This window comes from Apaloderma vittatum, unplaced genomic scaffold, assembly GCF_000703405.1.
Source record: "Apaloderma vittatum isolate BGI_N311 unplaced genomic scaffold, ASM70340v1 scaffold16683, whole genome shotgun sequence".
Lineage (NCBI taxonomy): Eukaryota > Metazoa > Chordata > Aves > Trogoniformes > Trogonidae > Apaloderma > Apaloderma vittatum.
The window spans coordinates 18197-39256 of NW_009708930.1; the positions used below are offsets into that span (position 1 = coordinate 18197).

The following is a 21060-nucleotide window of genomic DNA, read 5'->3' on the forward strand; positions in this document are numbered from 1 at the left end:
TGGAACAGACTGCCTAGGTACGTGGTTGAGTCGCCATCCCTGGATGTGTTTAAGTGTCGCTTAGACGTGGTGTTGGGTGATATGGTTTAGGGGTGAACTTGTAGTGTAGGGTTAATGGTTGGACTCGATGATCCCAAGGGTCTTTTCCAACCTGAATTGTTCTGTGATTCTATGAAAAGTGTCACAGAAGCTCCAGAAAGCATCCTATGGCACATATGACCTCCTCATGTCACATGCAGATAACTTTCTCAAAATACAAGCTCAAGCATTTCAGGTTCAAATGTCTCACGTATTCTGAGACAGCTTCTCTTGAAGCCCCATGCTGTAAATGACACCATGACTTGTGAGCATCTGTTGAGCAGGACCCAGTGTGCAATCTCCAGCAGCACACTCATAATTTTAGAGCCTTGATTTCAAGGACAAGCAACACTCAGCGTCTGAATATGAAACTTTTCAGATTCAAATCTCTATGGCAGTTTGACAAGTAGTAAAGTAGAAGTGTATCCTACAATCAGATAAATTATGGGACCAAAAAGATTCTAGAAGAGGAAAGGTAGTTATAGCTAAGGTAAGGCTTTGGCTCTGCACGTGGAGATGCGATTTTATAGCCCATGTGGAATTGTCCCTAGCTCATGTTTGGATGAGAGGTGGTGGAACTGGGAAGATAGATGTGGAACATACATTTTTCATTGGAGTTGTGTGAGAGATATATTCGCATTGTACCCATCAGTAGGGCTAGATGATCGTTGTAGGTCCTTTCCAGCTGAACTATTCTAGTCTAGTCTAGTCACATTTGCACAAAATGAATACCCACTCCAAAATCACTGTGCTTGAGATGTTCTAAAATGCAAAAGGAGCCAAAGCATTGGTCTTGTAAACAGGTGATCAGAGCTGAATTTCAGAATTTCCAAATTCCCAGGAGCTCTCTCTAAATACAAGCATTTTGAAGTCTGCTCGTGCAGGTCAGTGAATAGATACAGACTGATCTTGAAGTAAATTAAAAATAGTAAGCAAATTAAAAATAGTAAGTCAAGATGTCTCCTCTGAATTGTAACCTAATGTCCTGGGTTTGAGCTAAAACCCAGACCTATTTAGTGATTTTTACGTTTCACCTAGACATGGAGAGAGGAGCTCATCTTCACTCCAATCTTAATGTAGGGGCCCATTTCTGTTATGGTCCTGTTTCTAAGACAGTACTATAAAGCAGCCTTAGCCCCCATCTTCCCCGCTGGGAGCCAATCCTGAAAATTTCCCTAGAGCAAGGCTGATAGTAAATCCAAATGCTCATCCTTGAGAGAGGAAATGCCACACCACAGAAGTCTAGTGACGTACCGCAAAGACTCGAGAGCATCGCTGATGGCATCCGCGAAGTTTTTGTCTGTTGGGACACTGAAGTACTCACGGCAGTAACTTGGTCTGACTCCAAGGATTTCGACCTCACAGCCTATGAACAAAAAATGTGGTAAATTCTGCTGTTTCACCCTGATCACAGACCCCACACCGTGGGGTCCAAGTTCAGGTTTGTAAATTCCCTGTGACGTTACTTACCTTACACCTTCCCTGCAGGAAACCTTGTGGTTGGGAAGTGAAAAGGGGAGAGAGGTTGGTTTGATGAGTGTGTGTAGCAAGCTATACATTAGATCCTTTTATTTCCCTCTCTGAAAGGAAGGTCTCTGTATGACCTTCTCACAATAAAACTCTTCATTCCCTTGTGGTGAACCCTTTCCACCTAAGTTGCTACCTTGTTTTTATTTTAGCTGCTGCAGCCACATAGCCTCATTTCCAGGCTTCCAACATAATAGATTTAGATATTGTTCCATGAAAGCTCAGCAAATACTTTCCAGTTAGACACACTGTATCTTACGTCATAATATCCTTTTAAAACTCTATTTTATTATGTGATACTGGTACTCCACTATTAAATCTGTTTCCCAGGAGGTCTTATTAAAACAGTATAAACCCATTAACTCTCTTGGTAACTTGCAGCCTTCCTTACAAAATACATTCTGTTTTGTGCACCAGAAATTTATGGCAACAAATCCTACAGGAGAACATGGCCCTGAACACACAAAAACATGTTTTCGTGGTTTTTTTGTCCTTTTGCTCCCTAGTTACTATGCTGCTGAATAACATTAATTTTTTTTTTTAAAAAAAAGTGCTTTCAGAAACACTGGATTCATGCAAATTATCTTTTGAGAGCCCCAGAGTCCTCCTATCAGTTAGGCGTTTTCTACTGTATTCCTGAGGCACAGAAAACAAAAATAAAAAAATCTTTTTAAAAATGATCTCTCTGTATAGCAATACAGTCAGGTCAAAAAAGCAACTCTAAGCCATAGCAGAGCCTGAATCTGTCTGCATTTGGGTCCCTTTGCTTCTCCATTGGGATGAAAGGAGTAGGCATTAAGGGGGCTGGTTAGCTCAGTCAGTTGAGTGTAGCGCTAGCAACGTCAAGGTCGCGGGTTCGATTCCTGTTCGGTCCCCATGTGTTGCCTGATCTAGTCGAGAGGTGGCGTCCCTGGCGACAGGGAGGCTGGATTAAAATGTTCTCTAGGGTCCCTTCCAGCTCTAGGCCATTCTATGATTCTATGACTGTTGTAAGTTGACTTGTTGCTTGGAGGGGAAGAAGGTTGCACAGGAATGTCAGTACAGATGAAGGCACTAGAGGAAGCAGAGCTACTTTCAGATCTGATTTACAATGGTTTGCTTACTGGGACACACCGTAAAGAAAATTTGTCAAAGTCTTGCATCTCAGCCTGTGTGAGCTCACCTCGCTGAGGTGCAGTACTGCGACACAGGGAAAAGCACACCGCTTGTAGGCTAAGCTGGCTAAGTGACTTCTGCTCACAGCTTCTCAGGAGCACCATGAAAGGTTAGAAAAACTTAAATATTTCAGCTTGGGAAGCTTGAAAAAATCTTCACTGATTTGGTGAAAGCCAGAAAATTCCAATGGAGGTTACCCTTTCGAAAAGTTAAAGAACCCTAGAACACATCACAGATGGCATCTCTTCACCCAGCAGTCAATGGTTGCAGCTCCCACGTCTCCAGATTCTTTGTGTGTTTCAAGGGACCCCATCTACTACACTTAACTGCTTGTAAGAATTAATTATTTGCAATAGTAAACAGCAAATGTAGTCAACTAATTTATTTTTCTCTAAAAATATATTTACATCACTTTGAACCTCGATCGAACATTATGGGGATGTGTGATGGTTCTCCCTTTTCAAAAGTTCTTCCCCCTGTTGCCCCAAATTTATATGACTTAATCCTCCCTCTTCTGATGCTTTAGTGTTTATCTCTCCACCAGGAAAGATAATCTTGCAACCTGGATGAACAGCCTGCAGATAACTTGACAAGAACTGAATCTCCATACCATCCCACAATAAAACTTACACAGATCTGTGCGCAGCACCTTCAAGAAATTGCATTGTGCAACACAGACAGGTCCCAACTGCTTCCTAACCAAAACATCAAAAAAAAAAAAAAAGGTATTTCATGAATGACCTGAAATTACCTCGAGGAAGCAGGAGCCCTTGCCCCTTGCCCTGAGGCTGTGCAGTTTCGGTCTTTTGCGTGATGTCCTGGGTGCTACCAGCAGCAAAACATGGGTTTTCAGCTACCTGGGATGGTAGAGGTGAGGCAGTAGTCCTCTGTGGGCCTTGCTAAGTATTTCAGGACTGGACTGGAATGTCAGAGCCAATTTCTGCTGTGACACTTAAGTCTGGGAAAAGATTGGCTCCAGACCCAGGCAAGAAGTTAAGGACACATTTGGAAATGTGTTGGAAATGCCTAGTATTTTGTTTTGGGTGGGTGACTGCTCACAACCAATGACTAATGTGATGATTTTGCCTCTTTTTTCCTCTCCAGATACTGACATCAGAGTATGATTTTTCTCAGATAGTGTTCCTCAGAATTACTCATAAGATCGTTTTAATTGGAAGTGTTAACCTCTTGGGGGTCTGCGATATTTTGGTTGCTGAGATATCTTTGCTATTTCTAGATCATCAAGTGATGAGAATGATGTAAAAGATTATAGAGGCAGCAACAATTAGAAATCATTTTGGACACTAAATATTGGTCTTCAAGTGTGCACTTCATTGGCAGTTGCACTGAAAATTCAGGTTGCTTAGATACCAAGAGCTACCTTTTTCTTTCTTTTTTTTTTATAGCCTTTGTGATAGACAGAACTTGAAATTGGGTTTTTTAATGTTAATGCTTGTTGCAATTCCAAAATACTGGCCATGAAGACCCTTTAATATTAACATTGAATATTGGTAGAGGCCAGCACAGATGGTAAGTTTTCTCATTTAAATATTATGGGAAAAGAAATTTAAAAGGATTTGGATCCAGACAAAGGGAATGTTATTTTTTAACTTGGTTAAACTACAATAGAAGAGTTGTATTTACTAAGATGTAATGTTAGATACCTTTCTGCACAGTTTTGCATGACACTAAACCTTTATTTAAAAACTTGAACTGCTGGAACAGGAATAAGGACTTCTTTCACAGTGATATATAGGCTCCTCTTTATCTATCTGACGTGGAGACCTGAGCCCCTGCCAGCTTTAAATTGCATTTCTAAACATTGATTTAGCAGTTGGATACTTCATGTCATAACAGAAGGTTTGGAAAACTTTCCAGACTAGCTCCACGGTCTCATAAACGTTGTGTTTAAATGGCAAAAAGTTGCACTTAGAGTCTTTTTGTTTCACTTTCTCTCATTTCAGTGTTTAGAAAAGATGTCACTGCACTTCAGCTGAAGCTGTTGCATGGGCTGCCAGAAAACGAAGGAGTTTAGGGGTCTGAGGTGACACCACTCATGGGGCTCAGCATGAGGAATGCTTTAAACCTTTGATACTGGTGGTACCACCGGGATGCTCTCATGATCCTCTGAGGCTTCACCATCTGCTGGAGCTACACAGCTTCAGACAGGCAACCTGGGTGAGAGGTTGCACCTTTCTGCCCATGTAGGGTGTTAGCTCTTGTGTTTTACTTAGCAGTCAGTCAGAGGATACATGACTTTCCCCCCAGGGATGCCTTGAAGAGCAGAAACTGCCTAACAAACACCATAAACAAGGGAGAAAAATGTCCCTGCAAGCCAAATGCTTATATTTTGGCCAAAGTAGTGGTTGGGACCCCTAGCATGGTGGTATTTTGGCTTCTCTACTCCTAGATACAGGAGAGCCCAGACGAATTCTGCCTGTGAGTTATCTTTGCTATGTTTATGTTGAGCTCACAGATAAAGCTGCCATGGATGGGTGTTTGCATCTGACAGTCTTCCTGCTTTCTGTCCTTGTTTGCTGGGGTCTGGCTTTTCTTCCTTTAAGCACTGGCTACACACAAGAGAGGAACATAGGGAAGAATGCAAAATGGCAGATTTTGGGTTCAGACTTCACAAAGCTTGGAACTGGCTCTAAGGAGGAAATGGCAGTGGTGTAAGTTAACTCTGGGAATCAGCTTGCTGGCATTCACATCGTGTTTCTGCTTTGTTTTATCAGTCTCATTTGTCTTCACTACTGGCTAGAGAGTAAATAGCATCTTCCAGAACAAAGTGTGATGAATTTGGCTCTACATTGCTGTTCCTATTAAAAGTTTCCCAAACTTTTGCTGTTTGGATTTTTATCAGATTTGCAAGATTCATTACTAAGCAGCAGTATATCCTCAGGCTGGAAAGTTAATCACTTGCAGTGCAAGTGTCTGTGGGACCTCTACCCACCTTGGTTATTAAACTCTTATTTTTTTCTTTCATTTTGATTGGCATCACTCCCCAGTCAAATGCCTTGTTAAGAATTAATTAAAATAATAGCTATAAAGCTTTAAAGTAACAGATATGGAATTATTAGAAAGGATTATATCCTTACTATGAAACTAGATAACAGTTAAAAAAATCGTATAGGGAAATTGTTTTATATACTGTTGCATTTAGGGTGACTTCTCTTAACTCCAGCTATGTCTAGAGTCCTACTGCAGCCCAACTGCCCTGTATTTTAGTTCAATAGTTCTGCGTTTTACCCTGCTTCCTGCCCTGTGCCTGACCCTGTATTGCCAATGTGTCCTTTGAGATCATGAACATCTTTAAAATAAGCACGTGCTGAAATCTTTGCTGAATTGAGACACTGATGACTTTGACAAAGGTCATCTGTCACAGATAAATAATTAATGGCAGACAGATGTACGCATCACAGTCTACAGCTAAAATACCAGATCCACGCAAAAGAGTTCCCCCTCTGTATTGTAAGAGAGTCAATGCATACACTTGGAAGCATAAGCACTTCTTATGGAGTTCCTCGTTCCTTGCAATTTTCCACTGAAAACAATAGATGGATAAGTGTGAAGGGTATACATATGTGTACAGGGATAGATATATGTATACACCCTGGGAAACAGTGCTCAAAGGGCAACATGAAGGAGCTAAGTGATACTGATCTTTTGGATTTTGGTAGCTCTCTGTAGACTGTTACTCAGCATATAATTATACCTATTCAGTGCATTACATTAGTAGTTTAAAATGAATGGTCTATATAAACAGGTCTTTTTGCAAATCTTTAGAAGAATTTCTGCATTCTTTTATAATTTCCATATCCTACTGTAAGAGACTGTAAAGAAAGATGTCTCAAACAGCCTTGGTCCTTATCTTGCCACTCAGGCCTGATTACCAGAGATCATGGGAATGGGTCCCTGCAGGGATGGTCTGTCTTCTTCCTATGTTGATTGACTTCACTTAACCATATCAATGAAACAGTGTGATGGTCAAACCACATCTACAGTCAGGCAAGTTACAGGGGAAATTCAACGCCCAGATGACCATCAGAAACCCCCAGAGCACCTCCAGAGACCCCAAAGTAACCCTCTGACTCATTTGAGGAATTCTCTGGAAGATGCCACAGCGCCTGTGCACAAATTAATGCAGACTTCACCTGTAGGAGGGGGCTAGGTGTGCCAAACACTATAAAAACACAACATACCAAGCTACAGGTGGCACCCCATCATCCTGGATCTGAAAATGACTGGACGATGCTGGAACCCAGGATGATGTTCTTTCTATCTCCTTTCCCTCCTTCTTTCCTCTTTTCTCTCCCTTTTCCTCTTTTCTCTACATTTTCTCTTAACTTTTCTATTTCTCTCTAATATGAAACCAATATTGGCAATACCTTAATTAGCTGTTGCTTATTACTCATTGCTTAATAAATCTTTTACATTTTCTAGTTGTTGGTGTGGTTGCACCTCTTATGTTGTCTATGAGAATCCCAAACCTAAGTTATGATCCAAAGTGAGCCCAGTGGTTGCATCAGTCCAGACATGACACCTACTATTTGCATTGCTCTTAGGTCACCAATTAGATCTCCAATTAGATGGAGCTTTTTTTTCTGAGGCCAAATTCAAACCATTATGTCTAGTTTGCAATTCCAGTCCCTCAGACTGCCTTTGTATTTACAAGGCAATATTGTCGCCCTCAGATCTGTTCACTCTTCAGTACTGTAGAAACTCTCTGGATGGCTTGTCAATGTTTTTCATCTTGGTTTGCTCTTTCTTTTCTTTCCTTTCCTGAGAACTGTGGCCTTTTTTCTGGGACACCATTAGCCACATGGAAAAACTGTGACCAGACACACGTGCATTGGGATGCGGAAGATGAGCTGGCCAGGAGCCCGAGGCGAGAGTCAGCTGCCGCTGCCTTCCCCACTGGCACTGGCTGTATTCAGCACAGCTCTTCTAATACGTGCTACTCTAGTCTCCAGCTACACAGGATGATATTTGCGTACTGCTTAAGTAGCAGAGTGAAAAGGTCAAAAAGTTGAGAATCTGGATATCTGGCAAGGGATTTGGTGCCTGGCTGCACAGCTGGAACATCTATTTCCAATGGGTCCCTAAATGGACAGCCTAAGGGTATACTCGTTGTTGTTAACAAAAATCTGTTATTATATATCCCTAGTGATTTCAATGATTCAATGCCCCGAAAAACAGGAAAGAAAAAGCCAAGTCCCTCCAGACGAATGGCTGAGACTCAGAGCAACTGGGACCTTGGCTGAGTTAATAATGGAAGAGGACAAGAGTGCTCACTCCAGCTCACCAAAGGATACTTTGCTTTCAGCTGGATTTTGCTGTCCCCACAGTGAAAGTACATAATTTTCAGCTATTCATTTCCAGGTTAAAACCAAACAAGCATTGGAGAAGGATGGTTACTCTTTAACTTTGATCCATGACATGGACTACACCATTGCTTTGTGAACCGTTTAGCACAGCAGAAGCTACAGGTGGACAAGGAGGAATGAGCAGCTGGTGGAGGAGGGGATGCTCTTGCAAGCTAGCACCTCCTGAAGGTAAGGTTTGATGGAACACTACATCTAGTGATATCAGTCTTTTGCTTTCTAAGAATATGTGAATTGTCATGGCCTGAGACAAGATAATTAATTTCTATGAGTGGTTTGTAAAACACGCATAATTCTTGTCTATATTTCAGAATTGTATTAAAGAGCCATTCTACAGTATATGGAGTGCTTAGATATAAAGATGCAGCGTTAAGATGGTAGCAATTTTTGACATACTAACCTGGCCAGTAGTACATGGAAACATTCTTCTTTTCTTTCATCATCGTGACCCACAAAGGCTCCGATCCGTTCCACCAGAGAGGCAGCAGGCTTTCTTTATTCACACCAATATCGAAAGATACATTTGTCTTTTGGTCCCACATGTAGTTTCCAGTCATCTGATGGACCTCACAGTGGCGACCTTTGGGAGTGAAAAAAAAAAGCCCAGCACAATCAGGTTGGTGTTCTCCAGCAGAAGGGTGCCACCAGTGCCATCACTGCTACCACTGGCTCATCCAGCAAATTAACTGAAAAGCCCCAATTCGAACTTAGGGACCTCTTACCTTGCAACCGCTCATACTGTCTTCTTGACTCTTGTACATTTATTGAGGTCCTCTAGGTATCTGTATCTTTCAGTTCAGCCACCTAAAAGTTAGTTGCTGAAGCTTGTCAGCCACCTGTGTTCCCTCCACAGTCAATCGAGAAGAAGAGGCACCTCTAGAAAGCAATTCATGCTATCCTAAGACAGGCATCTAAGGTGTCTGGGAGGAGTTATTCTCTGGAAGTGCATGTTGCCCTCTAATAAACATAGAGAAAGATCAAGTAATTCGCTTAGCTTCAGACTGCTGGCTGTTAGACAGCTGAGGTCAGAAGAAACAAATCCCACACCCGATGGGCTGCTCAACATGCCATACCCATTCCACGCACAGAAGCCACTGCAGTAGCAGCCCAGATGGGTGCCACATGTTTGGGTGACACCTGGCTCCTTCTACACACACAACAGCTGCCAAGTCTGAGGCCATTTTAAAGTACCTGCCAGTGCACAGACCCAGAGGGCTGCAGGAATCAGTCTGTGAATGAGAAGGGGTAAGAGCGCAATCTGGAAACACAAAATTTGGGAAACTTGCATTTCCCCTCTCCTTTACCCATGGGGCATGTTGTTTCTTCTGCTAACAAGGTAAAACTAAGCTAAAACCTCTACATATGAGTTCTGTTTTCTATTATTATTAGATTATTTTTTAAAGTATTTTTAAAAGTAGCCCTTGGGCTACTTTATGTTACCAGAACTTAGTACGTAATAGCTGAGCAGTATCTTCCGGTTTTTGTCATTGTCAGAGGAGAGGATATTGTACTTTAAGAGTTAATCTAAAGGTGAATTAACAGAAAATGGTAAGATAAATGTTGAAGATCAAGTTGCACTGGGACTTCACAATTTCTATTATCTCAAAAAGCAACAACTGATGCGTATGTGAGACACTGTCATCATTAGCTGGTGAGTCACGATATTGCAGGGATCCAGATAACAGGCTTTGATTATTGTGAGACGGAGCGTGGTGATTGGAACTGAAATAACCCTGGTATGCTTGTTTTGAAAAGGCATAATTTTGAGCAGAGGACTCTGTATACTTCGGGTACATGTGACCTTGAACTGGATTTTGAACTCTTCTTCCCTGCTACAAAGTATTTCAATTATGCAAAACATTTCCTCCTTCCCCGTGAAGAAAAGCAGCCCCAATTTGTGGCAGTCACTATTTACCGTGTTAAGCCAAACAGGTTTAATACAGGAGAACTGGTGTGTTGGATGGGCAGGAATCTGTCCTCTTTAGCCTGCCAAGTGCTTTCTTTGCTCTAAGTCTCGAAAGAGCTAGAAGCAAGCCTCCATAGTGTATCAAAAGCAAAACCTTCCCACTTAGAGGAGAACCCCCTCTCTTCAGCTTCTTGACCACATACTCCTGAGCATATGACAACCTGTTAAACTGCAGGCAGGCAACTGGTGCCAGCCCAGGAAACCTGCAGGTCAGTGTTGAAGATCTTACGTCACGTATTTGTGTGATGTGTAGTGTAGTTTTCACATAGGAACAATGAGCTTCAGCTGCTCCTGATGTGAGCTCCCTATAGGATTTAAGGTCTGCTGTCAGTTTGCCCACCTCTTTAAGCAACAGAATAGAGATTGGTTTTGTGGCGTTGTTGGGAAGATTAATTAACTATGTGCACTAATACAGAGGATAGTACTGCTCTGATCTCCGCATAAGACAAGTTCATTTTACTATGGACTCTGTTTTTACATTGAAAAAAAGGCCTAGAAGACTAGAAGGTATCAATTTTCTTTCAGACACTCTTGGTTCACAGGGAAGATGAGATGAGTGGACAGACCAACAGACATGAGCGTTTACTACTGCCTGGAGTCTGAAGCTTGTCTGAAGCTGGTGTCCCAGGAAGATCCTGGACCTCCTTGGAAGATGTCAATAACCAAATAATCAAGCTCCTCCTTGGGTTGCTCATCCCAGTATTTACCATCAGTAGATACTGTTCAAAAGGTATGTCTCATATCTAAATTTATTTTCGACCTCTGTTAATTTTCAACCATGGTAATTCTGTGCCTTGCTCTCTAGATTAAAATCCCTGCAATTGCTTTCATTTCTGTCCCCTGAAGAGACTCATACACAGAATTAAGGTAACTTCTCACATATTTTTTTGGACTACTTGTACAACTACAGTTCTTTGCAACACCTGTTTTAACTTAGTTTTCCCAGCCTGAGAAAATGGCCTTTGGTGATCTCCTTTTTAATGATTATCAAAATAGCAACATAGACAGTATAACACGCTGAATTTATTATTGCTTCCATTACTACAGCTTTCCTCTCTAATCAAATGTTATCCTAAAAGTTTCAGAAATAGAAACAGGGCAAGAAGTAATTTCAGCATATAGATGTCATTGCTTAAAGTCACTGCAATTGTAGTAAAAAGCACCTCGTCCTCAAGCAACAGAGGAAAACAAAGAGGGCATAGTTTGCAGGAATATGATAACTGCTGTATCCTTCTGGAAGAGAGCCAGAAAAAGCATTTGCAAGCCTGCATGCCACAGCTTACTTGGACACTGCACTTCTTATAGCATTGACTTTGTCTAAAGCACATTCCCATGTCTCCAGGCACTTTTATCAGCATTCAAACGAATCTATGCAAAACAAAGATGAAATTAAAAAAAAAAACCAACCCAACACACAACCACTTGGCAAACCACAACAACATCGCAGTAATGCTGAGGGCTGTTCACCCTACATCAGCTGTATGTAAGACCTGGAAATCAGAGTGTGCACTCCTGTATCATTTTCTGCAGGAGTCATCTCTTCTTTCTTTGGTGGATTTTCACTGACCACAGGCACAGTTTATATGATCACCAGTAGGCACAATATATCCTAGAGGGACCACCTGCATGTAAAGCTACAAGAGAAAATACTCTTGAGACACTCAGTGATCTTTGTTATTTAAAGAGAGGCAGCACGGAACAGATAACCAGTGCTGTACCTGGTGCATCGGGCGATAAAACAGAGGTAAATTGTCTCTGCACTGAGCAAATCAAATTTATCAAAGAACCCATGGTGTGTATGCTAGCCAACACAGCAAAGAAAGTAAAATCCATACCCACATGGTGTCCACCTGATGCTAACCATATGTACATGCATTTAGCTAAACGTGCTGTGCTATGTGATATGATCTGCATGCTTTGCTGATAGGGTGAGATATTTCCTCCCATGCCCCACCATGATGTCCTGCCCCACTCCCTGGGAAGTGACAAGAGCCAGGAGGGCAGATGCAAGCACAGGCTGCTATGGAGCTACATAGGCTGGGGAAGATTTAAGTTCCTCCATGTCAACAGCTGCGCATACATAAGCTAGGTAGGTTTTAACAGCTCAAATGACACATGCAGTTCCCTTTCTCCCCTTCCTTCCCTTCCCACAATGTTTTCTTCTGCTATGTCTTTGAAGAATCATCTAGATGCTGACCTGGACCTCCTCATTTATCATCTCCTCACCTCACTTCCTACCCCCCTGCTGACCTGATGGATGACTTGCCCTTAGACATTAAAGTCACTAGCACCATAATCCCACTCCAGAGCAGATACTGTGGTGTTCCCATCCCCAAGGGCTGAGCCCAGCCTGGTGTGAGCAGAGTATCCCGAAGGGCTCAGCTCTGTCTGCTTTAATATATGCCCCGCTCTGCTCTTCCCTTGCTGGATCTCATCTGCCGTGCTTTGCAAAGAGAGACCACAGAGAGAAAAAACAAACACATATGGTGAAGTTTAAGTGGCCTTGAGAAGACCAGGGCTCACAAGAAGTCAGAGAGGGAGTGCTAGTGTGGGCAAAGTGGCCCTGCCATCTGCGGGTCCCCAAGCAAAACAGTATCTGCAAGATGTGCACGGACAATTTATAGTCCAAGAAGAGTTTGCTAGTGAAGTCTTTCCAATTTTTTATGACATCCAGTACCAGACAGAACCAAACCAGAAACACCTTAGCCTGCGTCGGGCAAGACTTTGCAATCCAAGAAGGATCACATCAAAGGCACAGAAAAAATCTCTGCTATACACAGCATTATTATTTTTCCCCTGAAGGAGGTTCAATTAATAAGAACATGAAACTCTTAATTCGTTGCTTTCACAATGGGACATGGGCTGGTGTCCATGAAAATTGCTTCCAAAGCATCCAGTTTAGGCTTTGCAGGTTCTTGCTTGTGTGGGAGGGCAGGTCCTGTGTCGCTGGAGAGCAGCTGCTCCGAGCTGTTGTTTGGTCTCCTGAGCTGAGCAGCAGCAGTGGGACCATGCTGGGACTCCTGACCGCCCACAGCTGGGGACAGCTCAAGACACTACAGAGGGCCTGAATAAAGGGATGGGCAAAGCTGCTGGAGAGGGTACAAGCCTCTCGCAATTTTCCATTCATCAGCTGTGGCTTGGCAAAGAAAGATCTTCATACGTGAATGGCCACTTACTGCTGCTAGTAGCGGGCAGGAGGTATGCTAGTTGTGAGCTGTGAGGTTGTAGCTAGTCAGAAAGAAAGAACTCTAGGAGTCCATTTGTAGCATATGTAATCTTGTGTTAGAGAAAATTTCATGTTCTCAATTTTGAAAGTATTTCCTTTTTTTTTTTTTTAACTGGTGGAAAGCAAACACAGATTTTTTTTACAACGTTTTTTGTATGTGTGAAAGAAGAAAATCTTGGCACTGGGCATTGCAGCCTTTCTGCAGGCGGTGAGTAAACAAAGCAAGATGAAGAATGTGAAAATGAAAAACTCTCCCAGTTCCCATTCTCTTTGCCAGCCTGTCCTTGCTAGGATAGTACCCCTTTCCTGCCAGTTAATAGTATTAGCACAGACTTCTTCATGCTCTTTTGTGTCCCAGAACACAATTTTAGAAATGGAAAGCTACGAATCCAAAACAAAGAAGAGGCTCTTGATTTTAAAAATGTATGTCATGAACAGAATCTTTTAAATCTTTACTGATGCTGGCATCTGTAACAGTTAAAAGCAAAAAGAAAAAGTCCTATTCCCTTGTCACTCATCATGCTCTTTGTGCCTCCTGACTTTTTTCTCAGCTTGGACAGTGAAGTTGAGGTAGTTCCCATTCATGTGTACCAATAATAAATTTCCCTGTTGTATTCCTATCCCTCCATTTTTTTTATACCTCAGACAATATGCAGGTATTGTTTATGTACTTAAAATCTTGCTTAACTGTTAAACAAAAATTGTCTTTCTCTGGGTACCGAGTGGATAGTGGATGGTGAGTGAAGATGCTGTGCTGTAAACCACAAGACCTCTAATAGCAATCAATAAATGCACTAGTAAGTGTGCACATCAGCGAGATCCCAGAGGACATTTGCTCCCAGAAACATGGAATAAACGGGGTGCAACTTATATTAGGATTTACTGTGCTCAGGGGAAAACAGAAGCAGGCTGTCTGTTTATTAGACCGTAAGATCATCCACCAAAGCCCTCAGCAGTCAAATATGCCAACACAAAGAGTGAAGAGTGGAGGAAGGATGGTAGAAACACAAAAGATGGGTGAAACCTTCAGCCTAGCAGAGTAGATTTTGTCACCCATCCTTGGGACTTCTGCCGTGTCGCCCCTCTCCCTCCTGCTGTGCAGAGGAGAAGGTGACAGCATATGCAGGGCTGAGCCACAGCTGGGAAAACACCACACACCTCCCTTGTATTTTAGAGGAGCCCCAAACATGCTGTGACGGAGTTATGGCAAGTGTGGGATGGCCCTGCAAAGACCAGTGCCTTCACCTTGGGTGCCACAGACCGAAATGTCCTTTGTTCAACCTCCTCCCTCATCCCATAATCTTCATGGGACCTTGTAGCCTTTTTGCCAAGTATTTGAGATCAGACCCTGTGCAAAGAGGGACATGGAGGCCCCTCGCCAGATCCCCACCCACCCACCTTTGCGAGCAGGGACTCCCTCTGCTTCCCATGGAGGCCAAAAGAAATACGGCTCTTGGACACGAGGCCGCACAGCTGACCACGCAGCTGGAACGTCCTCATGAAGGACCTGCCAGAAAAGACCTCATTGTTGTTAGAGTCTTAGAAAATAAATCCTCCCTGGGTTTCCAGCTCAGATGTGTTACCATCTGCCCATGTTCATGCTGGCCAGGGTTGGAAATGTGAGGAATCCCTGTGTGCCCTGAGCTGGAGAGGCTTCAGGGGAGCTGGGGTGCGGTGGGTCCCCCAGCACTCCCCAATACCCACGAATTGGCATGGGAGGGAAATCCAAACCACTTATCAAGAGATATGGCATGAAGTGCTCTGAAGCAGTAACTCATGCTCGCAGTGGTTATGGGGGAGACCTCAGACTTTCCATTTAGCTTGGCACGACAGCTTCCTGCAGAGCCAGGCCACGGCAGGGAAGGGGAAGATTAAAAACTCCCCACAGGATAAAAACTCGAAGTGGCTTGTGGTTGTAATTGTTTTCTTTGCAAAACAGCACATGATGTGATTAAGTGAGCCTTTTGGGATATGTGTATTTGGACTCCTTCTTCTCCCCCTTGCCAAGCCCACATTAAGCCCCCCAAAACTCTCTCAAACACACATGTCAGCAGCAACAACTCCTTTTACCCAATTTGCTATTTTACATCATGCCTTTCAGGTCAGCAACTGCAGTTTCCTAACGAGCATGGAAAGCTAGGACACCGGGTAGGATTTAGCCTGGCAGCTCAGAAGACAACCCAACTGCTCAAGAACCTGTCTTTACGCCACTGTGGAAGTCAAAACTGAGGAAAGTGACATGAATGAAGTTGTTAGACAAGACTACTTTTCAAGGAGTGGGATTTTAAGCTGGTACATCCTTGGGTTACCTTGCACACCACTGAGTTTTTCAACAGAACACCTTCTCCAGTTGCACGTCAGTGAGATCCCTTTGCTTCAGCAATGTCTTGGCTGGTGTTTGGTGCTTCCTCAAACAAATAGCATTTGTCTGTCAGATAATTTGGAGTGGTGCTTTGCCTTCCTGAGGTACCCCAACTCATCCCTGGTGGGAGACCTTGCAGAGTGCTAGGTGGCAGCTGTGACACTCTGTGTTGCCACTGCGGAGGGAGGAAAGTGGGATGAGGACAAAGTAACCCATGACCTTCCAGTGGGTGCAGCAGAGAGTGTGGGTTGCTGTGGGAGGATGCCCTGGGGCAGAGAGTGCGGGGAGATAGGAGCTTCTCCCTGTGTTGTGAATCACTCAATGACTCTATATGAAGAAGACAAGCCGTTCACATTCCTCTCGTTTCTATGCTGTGCTCTTCTTTTTCATAATTGCTGTAGATGTGGAGGAAGTGAAAGACCTCCAAGTAGGCCCTGGGCTTTCGGATGAGGATTTCTGTGTCACTCCAGGAAGCTCAAGCAAATATTTTCTCGTAGGTTAGGAGCAGCAGATTTAAGCAGGGAGAGGTTCTGCCACGAAGAGCATTGCCTGACTGTAGGCAAGTCATCTCATTCTTCCCATTTCCCTTACAAAATTCATCTGGTTTGTTTACCTAGGCTGAGCTCTGTTCCTCCCACTGCACCTGTGCGTCACCTATCACCTAGTCTCAGCAAAATGGGGTACGCTTCACATTAGTATACTTGAATCCATGGCTCTTGATGATCAGTGTGATGGATGCGCTCAACCTCCTTAACCAAACTTGCAGCAGTTTGATACAGGCTCCAGAAGATGAAAAGGCATGAGCTGTAGCTGGGCCAAGAACTCCTCTAGACAACTCACAAAGGAGCAGAGTGATCCGGTGAGCATCAGTGCATACAAGTTTGGAACACTGATCATGCGATTAATGTATGAATAGCGGGTGTTTCTTCCAAGACTCCTTTATCGAGGATCAAAGAAAGTTGTGGGTGCAAGGAGTCTTGTGCATACCTTCCCATTGTGTGCGATTTGATTGCAAGCCAACCTCTTTATCCCATCAATATGACAGCCTCAGTGAGTCTTCTTTGAGTACTCCCTGCCAGGCAGTGTGGCTGCATGGCAGTTATCTCCCCTTGAGATGGGATGCCTCTCAAGGTTTGAGATTCCTTGCCTGAGACTAAGATATTTCTCTTACCAAGATGGAGAGACCCCTTATTCACAACAGATCCCCACCGAGCAACTGATAGCATGCTGAATTAATGCTAATTAAGTCCACATGTGTAATAATATTAGATATAAACCATTGATGAAGTCTGTGTTAAGTCTGGATCCAGCTGCACCTAGGCTCCTCTCTGAGGAGGAGTTTAGAAATCAAGGGGGTCCATTCTGAACCTTGTGACTCAATGGGAGGTTGTTCTTACACTTTATATTAAATCTATTGGGCATAAATAGTTGACCAAGTCTGAGACTGAGAGTGGATTTAGCCACACCTAAGATCTATTAGGAGCTGAGAAAGCAAGGGGGTCCCCTCTGCACCTCATGACTCAACGGGAAGGTCTCCCTCACCCTTTTGGATCACTGATCTCTGTGTAAATCATTCTAGCTTGATTCTAAATCAATTTTACTTGTTATGTTTCTTCCACATAGCAAGTATAGAGTGAACCTTGCCATCAAACTTTATTAAGCTGCACTTTTACAAATTCACATTAGAATCACTTTTCCAAATGTGTTTGTCAGTGATTCTTGAAGTGTTCTAAAACATTCATCTGTGACAGTCAGTTATGGTTGTTTCTATTCACCTATAGCTTTGAAAAGCTCAGTAAACTTGCTATTTCTCATGAAGAGTAAATTCAGCTAGACTGCCCTCTTGAAAACATCATTAAAGTAAAATGGAATGACTGCAGATAATCAGGCGGCTGTGCCGGCTGCTATTGCTTGCTAGTTGCCTGTAACAGAGGAAAACTACCTTCTGGCAGGGCTGGCAGGGCCTGTTTGGCATCTGCACAGGATGCAGTGGGACAGATGTTGCTACATAACCTCTGCCTGCAGCCCTAGGCACAAGGAGGAGGTGAATTCACATCTGAGGGGACCAACCTGTCCCAATGATGATTATGTTTGAGGAGCTGAGTCCACTGTTCTCCAAAGCCACTGAAAAGAGGGAGAACAACCCCCAGAGCAACCATCTCCCCCCTGGAGTCATGAAATTTGTGCAGATGCTAGATGAGGGATGGTACACAGAAAGGGGATAAATAGATAGAGGGAAGAGAGGAACACATCCCAAACGCAGCTTTTTCATGCACACACTGTCCTAGATCTGGCAGCCATGCATGCTCCTTAATGAATGCGGAGCCACGAGACCTTGCAAATGAGCAAATAAGGAAGAGACAGGAGTGTGAGTAAGTCAGGGGTTGGAGCATGTAGGTGGTGCCAGCAATTTCTTAAGCTGGTTTAGCTGGAAAAAGACAATATACTATGAAACTGCACTCACAAATGCTAAAATATGACACCTTGGATGTTAAAATATGAGTTTCTTAAGAGCTTGTGATGCAGCAGTTCAGGACAAGACGTGAAGAACAGCCTGTCCTTGTAGTGCCTTATTTCCCAGACGAAACTGTGGCAATGTTTAAGTACTCCACATCCCAGTTGCAAATGGAGCAAAACAGTTACAGACCCCCTCTGCTCCCACCCCACAGTGGAAATACGTGAGCAGTGAGATGCCATGCAAACTTTCGTACGTCTGTACAGCAGCAATGGGGAGATGGTACCTTGCTGGTCCCTAAGCAGGTCACTACAGTGCAATGCTCATGTCACCCTGCCATGTCACAGCTTTTCCAAAAGCTGGGACAGCTTTCAGAATCTGACGTGCACAGACTGAGCACCACTAATGCTATGTCTGCTGCATGCCCCATGCTCCTAACCCCACCATCACCTGAAATGTGACGTCTTCTTTCTGTGGAGACTGCACCATGGCACTGGGAGTAAGAACAATGTAGCCGTGGGATTTCCCCTGCTGTCATGTCAGGACACGGCCAGGGCGTACACTAACACCTGAGGACTCAAGTGCAGTCTTGGATCTTCCTTTGGGCATGTTCATCACCTAAACTTGGTCCTCTGATGGTTCCTGACCTGTTTACCACTGCCATGACTCATGTGTTGTGAAGGTAAATTGTTGTTTGCAATTAAGTTGTATTTGCATTGAGATCCTTATAATGAAAGCCAGGAGACTTGCAAGAAGAGATGATTTTGATCTCATAGATTGTCTCATTGCTTTAAGTTGGGCTGTAGAAAGTCCAGAACCCCCAAAATGTAAAAATATCTAGTAGTGGTGTTTCACCATCTAAACCAAAACTCCTTCTTTGTGAGTACAGAATAGGATGTTTTCAAAACTCCTTAAAAAGTTGATTATAGACTTCCCCTCTAGGCATACACACTTAAGAGAAGTGATTATTAAATGTGGTAAGGAGTGAAAGCAGTTACATTCCCTCTTTACCAACTCCATCCAAAGGCTTTTTGCACATGAAGCATTTGAGCCAGTTTGCCTATGTACACCTGAAGAATATGGTCTGGAGTGGAACGACACTTCTGTTTTCAGTTGTGACATCTGCTCTGCATTCATGCATTTGCACCAAGTCACGAAAAAAACTGTGGTCATTTTGTACTCTCTTCTGTTCAGAGATGAGCAAGAGAAAGGTGTTTCTCTTGAGAGAGAGGGAAGAAGGGGTTAAGAGTTCTCAAAACAAGCTGGATACAACTGATGCCAGATTTTTGTCTTACAATGGCATCTATTTGCTTTCCCAGCAAGCAGCTGAGCATTGTATTGTTCCGAGGACAGCAGAAGATGCTGCACATCTTAAGAGAGCACAGATTTTCTCACTCCTCACTAGGTGGAAAGTCTTGTTTGTTAAATAACTGCAGAGAAAAATACAACCAGAAACCACAGAAAAGCTTTTCTATTTAGTTTGTTGGGGTTTTTCACTTAATTGTTGTTTCCAGTTTGTCTCTCTCTGATGAAAATGTCCCAGCTGTACTCTGTGCACTTTCCTAGTGTCACTGTAATCGTGCGTTGCTCAGCTTAGCTTAAAACTATCATGAAAACTATGACAAGCCTCTCAGTTTTCTGAAAGCCTCTACTGAACATTCAGAAAATAACCCAAAACTGTAGGGGAGCAAAAGCAGAAATCCTTAATGTTTTTCTGTTTGGCTATTTCAGGTTATTACAGACACAAGGACTTAGGGCAAAGTTAAGACAGGGACCTGTAAAAGCAGAAAGTCTCTGAAGTTTAAAAAGAAATTTAACACAGAAGTTGCCAAAACAGAACTTCTGACTGAAAATAAGTTCTTGTCTTAGCCACCCTCAGTTGAGACAACTTTTTCTTAACTAGAAAGGGTCTGAGCAGGCTCTGTATTCATTGTCCATGCATTTCCCGCTTGTTTTTATGTCTATATGCAATAACCCCACCAGTGTTCCCAGTGGGGAGCCCTGGGTGGCCGTGCTGCTGTGGTGGCAGCAGGTAGGGACCCCGAGAGCAAAGGAGAACTTCAAAAACTAGCTCCAAGCAACGTTTCCAAGTTCAGAGCAGATTTAAGACAAGCAATACTAATCTGTAGTTCTACAGTGGTTTTAAATTCCCAAGTAAAAGCAAAACTTGTGTTATTTTAAGATTGTCTTTGGAAAAGAAAGTTATGAGGAGCTGGCAGCTCTGAGGATCATCAGTCACAGCACAGAAGTGCAAGTACTCACCTGTCATCAGCGTGTAGTAATTCGGATAGGAGAGGCTGGGGAAATCTGGGGTCATGTAGTCCACCTTCACCCCCATGTTCACGATGTCCCGAAAGCCTGGCAGACCCTCCAGCTCGCTGTCGTCGATGTAGTCGAAGCGAAAACCATCGAGCAGGAACACCAGGAGCTTGCGGTGGGCTGAGGGGGTGGCGGGGAGCGGCAGGAGGGAGACGAGGGCAGCGGCGAAGAGGGCGGTGAAGAGGCTGAGGCTCCCCATGGCGAGCAGCGCTGCCAGGGCCAGGGCCAGGACCAGGACCAAGACCGGGCAGCAGTGAGGGATCTGCAGCAGCTTCGGGGCTGGACCTGGCACTGATGTCCTCCCTCAGCCTGCGTTAAAGCTACAGCACTGCCCCGCGCGCGCCGGGGGCGTGGGAGGTCACAGGTTAATTGCCAGCAGATGATTAACTTCCAGCGGAGAGAAGAGTTTAGCTTTTCCCAGAGACAGGGGGAAAAAAAATATGCTTCGCAGCGATGGGGAAAGCACAGCGCAAAAGCAAGCGGAGCGTGTGACGACGCAGACCTGACCGAGGGAGGGTGAGCAAGGGACGGGTGCCCGCTGGCCCCAGGCGAGGGGGAGAGCAGCTCCCAGCCAGCCAAGCTCCCACT

General features: G+C 43.8%; 1 protein-coding gene across 1 annotated transcript in view; it reads right to left on the minus strand.

Moving 5' to 3' along the window:
• Positions 1 to 20671, minus strand: part of ENPP6 (ectonucleotide pyrophosphatase/phosphodiesterase 6) — a 34357-nt gene extending 13686 nt beyond the window's left edge. Inside the window, exons 1-3 of the mRNA XM_009866746.1 lie at positions 20416 to 20671; positions 8545 to 8724; positions 1333 to 1444 (exon numbers count right to left, since the gene is read on the minus strand). Of these exons, the coding sequence (XP_009865048.1) occupies positions 1333 to 1444; positions 8545 to 8724; positions 20416 to 20671 (548 nt within the window). The remainder of the gene's footprint in view (positions 1 to 1332; positions 1445 to 8544; positions 8725 to 20415) is intronic.
• Between the last annotated feature and the right edge of the window lie 389 nt (positions 20672 to 21060).